Raw genomic sequence first — 7,605 nt, forward strand, 5'->3', positions numbered from 1 at the left:
ATGGAGCGCATTCCAGAAAAGAATGAAAAGTCAACAACTAAATGACCTAACATTACAGCTCAAAGCCCTAGAAAAAGAGGAACAGAATAACAGCAAAAGTAGTAGAAGACAGGAAATAATTAAAATCAGAGCTGAAATCAATGAAATTGAAACAAAAGAAACAATTCAAAAAATTGACAAAACAAAAAGTTGGTTCTTTGAAAAAGTAAACAAAATAGACAAGCCCTTAGCCACACTAACAAAGAGAAGGAGAGAGAAAACTCAAATTACTAAAATTTGTGATCAAAAAGGAAATATCACGACAGACACCACTGAGATACATAACATAATGAGAAGCTACTTTGAAAATCTGTATTCCAACAAAATAGAAAGTACCGAAGACATTGACAAATTTCTAGAGACATATGCTCCTCCCAAACTGAACCAGGAGTACATACACAATTTAAACAGATCAATATCAAGCAATAAAATAGAAGGAGCCATTAAAAACCTACCATCCAAGAAAAGCCTAGGACCAGACAGATTCTCAGACGAGTTCTACAAGACCTTCAAAGAAGAACTCACTGCAATACTTCTCAAAGTATTCCAGGAAATAGAAAAGGAGGGTACCCTACCAAAACTCATTCTATGAAGCTAATATCACCCTCATACTCAAACCCAGAAAAGACACATCAAGGAAAGAAAATTTTAGACCAATATCCTTGATGAATATAGATGCAAAGATCCTTAACAAAATATTGGCAAACTGTATCCAAAAACATATTAAGAAATCGTGCACCACGATCAAGTGGGATTCATCCCTGGAATACAAGGATGGTTTAACATCTGTAAATCAATAAATGTAATCCATCATGTCATAGACTTAAGGATAAGAATATATGGTTATATCAATTGACGCAGAAAAGTGTTCGACAAATACAACACCCCTTCATGTTCAAAACACTAGAAAAAATAGGAATAGTAGGAACATACCTGAACATTGTAAAGGCTATTTATGCTAAGCCCATGGCCACATCATTTTTTTTTTTAATTTCTTTTTTTTTCTTTTTTTTTTTTTAATTTAAGAACATTCTTTATTAGATTGCTTTAAAGGCTTAAGTGAGATTTGTGTAGGTAAAAATGCTTTATCATACAAGTGGGTCACTTGATGTTATTTTTATTCATGTTCTCAAATAAAATTTCCATACCAAAAAAAAAAAAAAAGAGCTTTGCCTCATTCTTTACATTTATATGACTTGTCTCCAATATGAATTCTCTGGCATTGAGTAAGGATTGAAATAAAAGTCTTTGCCACCTTCTATACATTTGTATGATCTCTCATCACTATAAACCTTGTGATGTTTAATAAGGGTTGGACAATCCTTGAAGTCTTTGCCACATTCCTTACATTCATATAGTCTCTCTTCACACTGGTGTTGAATAAGGTATGAGATCTGAATAAAGAATTTTCCACATTATTTACACATATAGGACTTCCCTCCAGTATTAAGAGTCTGGTGTTGAGTAAGAGTTGAGATGAGTTTAAAAGCTTTGCCACATTCCTTTCATTTGTATGATCTCTCATCACTATGGATCCTCTGGTGCCAAGTGAGTTTTGAGATTTGAATAAATGTTTTTCCACATTCTGTACATATGTAGGGCTTCTCTCCACTATGAACCTTCTAGTGTTGATTAAGGCTTGAGATGTACTTAAAATCTCTTCCACATTCTATATTTTTATGGTCTCTCATTACTATGAATTCTCTGATGTTTAATAAGGGCTGTACTGCACTTAAAGTCTTTGCCACATTTCTTACATTCATATGGTCTCTCATGACTATGAATTCTCTGCTGTTCAGTAAGTTTTGAAAATCAAATAAATTCTTTCCCACATTCTTTAAGGTATAAGGCTTCCCTCCTGTATGAATCTTCTGGTGTTGAGTAAGGAGTGAGGTGTATTTACACTCTCTCCCACATTCCTTACATTTGTATGGTCTCTTATCACTAGAACCATATGGTGCCAAGTAAGATTAGAGAGTTGAATAAATGCTTTCCTACATTCTTTACATGTGTACGGCTTCTCTCCAGTGTGAATTTTCTGGTGTTGAGTAAGGGTTGAGATGTATTTAAAATCTCTTCCACATTCCTTACATTTGTATGGTCTCTCATCACTATGACTCCTCTGGTTTGAATAAGGGATTTACGATATTTAAAGTATTTGCCACATTTCTTACATTCATATGGTCTGTCATCACTATGAATTCTCTGATGTTCAGTAAGGCTTGAAAATTGAATAAATGCTTTCCCACATTTTTTACAGGTGTAGGGCTTCTCTCCTGTGTGAATCTTATGGTGTTGAGTAAGGAGTGAGGTATATTTAAACTCTCTTCCACATTTCTTACATTTGTATGGTCTGTCATCACTATGAATCCTCTGGTGTAAGTAAGTTGTGAATTTTCAATAAATGCTTTCCCACATTCTGTACATTTGTACAGCTTCTCTCCAGTATGTATCTTCTGGCGTCAAGTAAGGGCTGCATTATACTTAAAGCCTCTGCCACATTCCTTGCATTCATATGTTCTCTCATCACTATGAATCTTCTGGTGTTTAGTAAGGTTTGAAAATTGAATAAATTCTTTCCCACATTCTGTGCATTTGTAGCATTTCTCTCTAGCACAAACCTTCTTGTGTTTAATAAGGGCTGACCTCTGATTAAAAGCATTGTGACAATCTTCAATATCGGTAGCATTTTATCACTGCTCCCCTTTATTGCCTTTTGGAATGAACATTCTATTCCCCTCCTCTGATGAAAATTCTTGGGTTTGATGAGAATGCATAACTGATACACAGAAAGTCCACCAGCATCTAGTGAGAGCGAAGAATTAAGGAAGACTTCACCAGGGAATCCTCTTCCTTGCTCCATTGCCTAATTGTGAAAAGTGAAAAACTGAAGCTCCAACAGAAAAGACTCTGAGCCTCACATCAAGGGCCCTGCTTCCCCTTTGCTCAAAGCCCAACATCATTCTTAATGGAGAAAAACTGAACCATTCCCTTTAAAAACGGGAAAAAGACAGGGATGTCCTCTTTCACCACTTCTATTCAACATTGTCCTCGAAACTCTAGCCAGAGAAATTAGGCAGACTAAAGAAATTAAAGGGATACGAATAGGAAAGAGGAACTTACAGCTGTCACTATTTGCGGATGACATGATTCTATATTTAGGTGGATCCAAAAAAACTGCCTCCAGAAAACTTCTAGACATCATCAATGAATTCAGCAAAATAGGCAGGCTATAAAATCAACACGCATAAATCTAAAGCATTTTTATACGCAAGCGATGAAACAGCTGAAAGGGAAATGAGGAAACAACTCCATTTGACAATAGACCTCAAAAAAAATAAAATATTTGGGTATCATCTAACCAAAGAGGTTAAAGATCTCTCATATAAAAAACTTACAAACACTGAAGAAAGAAATTGAGGAAGACATTAGAAGATGGAAAGATCTCCCATGTTCTTGGATAGGCAGAATTAATATTGTCAAAATGGCCATACTACCAAAAGTGCTATACAGATTCAGTGCAATTCCAATTAAATCCCAATGATTGTACCTTACAGAAATAGAGCAAGCAATCATGAAATTCATCTGGAAGAATAAGAAACCCAGAATAGCTAAAGCAATCCTTAGCAGAGAAGGAATGAAACAGGGAGTATTGCAATACCAGAACTTCAACTATACTACAAAGCAATAGTAACAAAAAATGGCATGGTATTGGCACCAAAATAGACAGGTAGATCAATGGTACAGAATAGAGGACATGGACACAAACCCAAATAAATACAATTTTCTGATACCAGACAAAGGTGCCAAAAATATGCAATGGAGAAAAGATAGCCTCTTCAACAAATGGTGCTGGGAAAACTGGAAATCCATATGTAAGAGAATGAAACTAAATCCCTATCTCTCGCCCTGCACAAAAATCAACTCACAATGGATCAAGGACCTTGAAATCAGACCAGAGACTCTGCATATTATAGAAAAAAAAGTAGGTCCAAATCTTCAACTTGTTGGCTTAGGATCAGACTTCCTTAACAGGACTCTCATAGCACAAGAAATAAAAGCAAGAATCAATAACTAGGATAGATTCAAACTAAATAGCTTTCTCTCAGCAAAGGAAACTATCAGCAATACAAAGAGAGAGTCTACAGAGTGGGAGAATATCTTTGCCACTCATAATTCAGATAAAGCACTAATTTCCAGAATATATAAAGAACTCAAAAACTCTACAGAAAGAATACAAATATCCCAATCAACAAATGGGCTAAGGAAATGAACAGAGGCTTCACAGAAGATCTACAAGCAATCAACAAACATATGAAAAAATGTTCAACATCTTTAGTAATAAGAGAAATGCAAATCAAAACTACACTAAGATTCCATCTCACCCCAATTAGAATGACGATTATCAAGAATACAAGCAACAATAGGTGTTGGCGAGGATGTGGGGAAAAAGGTACACTCATACATTGCTGGTGGGGATGCAAATTAGTGCAGCCACTCTGGAAAGCAGTGTGGAGATTCCTTAGAAAACTTGGAATGGAACCACCATTTGACCCAGCTATCCCATTCCTTGGTTTATACCCAAAGGACTTAAAATCAGCATACTACAGAGATACAGCCACATCAATGTTCATAGCGGCTCAATTCACAATTGCCAGATTGTGGAACCAATCTAGATTTCCTTCAATTGATGAATGGCTAAAGAAATTTTGGTATACATATACAATGGAATATTACTCAGCTATAAAGAATAATAAAATTATGGCATTTGCAGGCAAATGGATGAAATTGGAGAATATCATGCCAAGTGAGATAAGCCAATCTCAAAAAACTAAAGGATGAATGATCTCACTGATAAGCGGATAATGGCACATAACGGGGGGTGGGGGGGCAAGAATGGAGGAAGGAGGGACTGTATAGAGGGAAAAGAGGTGTGGGGGGAAGGAAAAAATAACAGAATGAATTAAACACCATTACCCTATGTAAATGTATGATTATGCAAATGGTATGCTGTTACTCCATGTACAAACAGAAACAACATGTGAAAGAATGGACATTTTTTTTTAAGCTGTCTGTTTTATCTCAACTCCCTAAGGTCTCCCTCCCAGTGATGGAAACAAAGCCCTTAAAGCTGTTCCAGGAAACAGCCCCAAACAGAATAAATTGAGCAAGACAGTGCTCAGACAGTTAAGATACACAGGATATAAGATTACCAGAAACTGTTGACCAGAATCTACGCCCTGTTGTAAAACACTGTGAAACATGTTGTATGTTATCAGCAAACCCAGACCCCCTTTTGGAATTTCCTGGCGGCTTTGTTCCCCTTTTCCCCTTCCGTGTGCGACCCCTCCCAATGTGTGGTTTCTGCCTTTATAAACTTGTAAAATTTTCTGCTAGGGACTCAACTCCTCGACTCCTGCATGAGTCACGAGTTGGGTCCCAGTGCGCTGAAATAAAAGCCTCTTGCTGTTTGCATCAAGTGACGCCTCCTGCGTCACTTGCCGTCCATCCGTGGGACAGAGTTAGCGTCTCCTTTTTGGGGGTCTTACACATGTATCCCATTTGTTTATAATAAAAATAAATTTAAAAAATATACATAACAGGAAGAATAACATATAACACTTAAAGTAAAGGAAAATAATAAAGTACTTACTCAGTATATCTTTGTGAGTGTAAAAGCGGGTCTTGAATGGCTTGTATTCATGTATCCGTTTGAAGGTTTCTCCAAAAGGGGCTGGTGGAATTATTTTGTTACAAAAAGCGCAGCAAACAAAGTTTGTATAATCTGGATTTCTGATCATAGTTAAATTTCAGATGTTTTCTATTATTTACAGTTAAAATAATCTCAGGATCAGGAAGTGTTTTTAAGAGAAGCTAGAAGTTTAAGAAAGCTGCAAGACATTCAGGGTTTTAGGACAAAGATAGAGGCTGGTGAGAACTAAGTGATTTACCTGGTTATGTGCCTAATTTAAAGAGTGATACTAAAAGCCTCTGCCATATGAAGTATGGGCACTGAATTTGGGAGGATTTAAGTAGTTACTCCCTTCCAGACTTAAGCATTAAGTTGTTAACACACTTAGCAACTGTTGCCAGGTAAGACAAGCTTTGCTCATAAAAGCAACTTGAAATAATGAAAAAAGGGAGCATAATGCAGCCACTTATTTTCCAGATATTTTCTGTATTAGTTTCCTGTTGCTGCTGGAACAAATTAACACAATCATCATGGTTTAAATACAACACAAATTTATTCTCTTGAATTTCTAGAGGTCAGAGTTCAAAATGAGTCTTTTGGGGCCAAAATCAAAATATCAGGAGGGTTGGTTCCTTCTGGAGGTCTTAGGGGAGAATCTATTTCTTTGCTGTTTCTAGCTTCTGAAGACCATCTACATTCCTTGGATCTATGGTCTTGGATCATATAGCCTTTTCTCCTTTTTTTCTCCCTGGTGATATTGACTCTTCCTCTGATCTTCTGCCTCCTTTTAAGGACTTCTGAGATTACAATAGTCCCAGTCTGGTAATCTAGATCATCTTCCCATTTCAAAATTCAAAACTTGATCACATCTGCAAAGCCGCTTTTGTATAAAGTAACATATTTACAGGCTCCAGAGATTAGGATTTGGACATCTTTGCAAAGAAGAAGAAGCTTATTCAGTTGACCACACTTTGTTTTAATTTTTTTTTTTTTTTTTAAGAATGAATTTCTAGGCAAGTGTAATGGCATACACCCATAATCCCAGCAGCTCAGGAGGCTGAGGCAGGAGAATTGCAAGTTCAAGGCCAATGTGAACAATTTAGTAAGAGCCTGTCTTAAAATAAAAAAGCGCTGGGGATGTGGCTCAGTAGTAAAGAGTTCCTGGGTTCAAGTCCCAGTACCCTACACCCTGCCAAAAAAAAAAAAGAAAGAATTTCTTTTAAGGCCAAAACTGAGGTAGTTTCTTTTTTCTTTTGGTATCCTGGTAATAAAACAGAAATATCATGGTATCTTAAAAGAAAAATTAGTTCCATTAAATCAGTCTTCAAAATGACTAAGCCTGATTTTTAAAGTCACCTAGCTAACTAATTTGTTCCTATAATTTTAGAAAACAGTCTTAGAAATTCTATGACAAACCTGTGCAATCTGATTATACCGACTAAATTTTTTTAAATTGCCCAACGAAGTTGAACACAGCATCTACCAGGCAGGACTGATTTTAAAATGAATTGATGTTTTCAAAGAGATTAATTTCAACAACGGAACTCCCATAGGACCCTGGACTAAGTGTGTCTCAAAAGTTACTGTGGATAGCAGGCTGTGCTGTGCTCTGAGTTACTCCATGAACAGCATTTTCAGGCTGTGCCTAATGTTGTGCCCAGCGGCTCGAGTCCCCACAAAGACCACCAGAGACCACGATCAATGCAAGCAGCAAAGAGTCATTTATTTGCAAGCTCAAGCCTGGTCCTCCGCACATTCGGTAACCAGTGACGTTAAGAGGCCCTGAGCCCTTGTTTAGCAGGCTTTTTATAATGAAAGGCAAATGGTTTTACAGTATTCTTTTTGATTGGCTAACATATAAAATTGTATACAAT

At 36.7% G+C, this 7,605-nt stretch overlaps 1 protein-coding gene across 1 annotated transcript in view; it reads right to left on the reverse strand.

The window, feature by feature from the left end:
- Window positions 1-5,840, reverse strand: part of LOC306665442 (uncharacterized protein C6orf163) — a gene marked incomplete at both ends in the record, with an annotated part of 29,518 nt that extends 23,678 nt beyond the window's left edge. Inside the window, one exon of the mRNA XM_079147000.1 lies at window positions 5,693-5,840. Coding sequence (XP_079003126.1) covers window positions 5,693-5,840 — 148 coding nt within the window. The remainder of the gene's footprint in view (window positions 1-5,692) is intronic.
- Between the last annotated feature and the right edge of the window lie 1,765 nt (window positions 5,841-7,605).

The sequence above is a fragment of the Sciurus vulgaris genome, assembly GCF_902686455.1.
Source record: "Sciurus vulgaris genome assembly, chromosome: 7".
Lineage (NCBI taxonomy): Eukaryota > Metazoa > Chordata > Mammalia > Rodentia > Sciuridae > Sciurus > Sciurus vulgaris.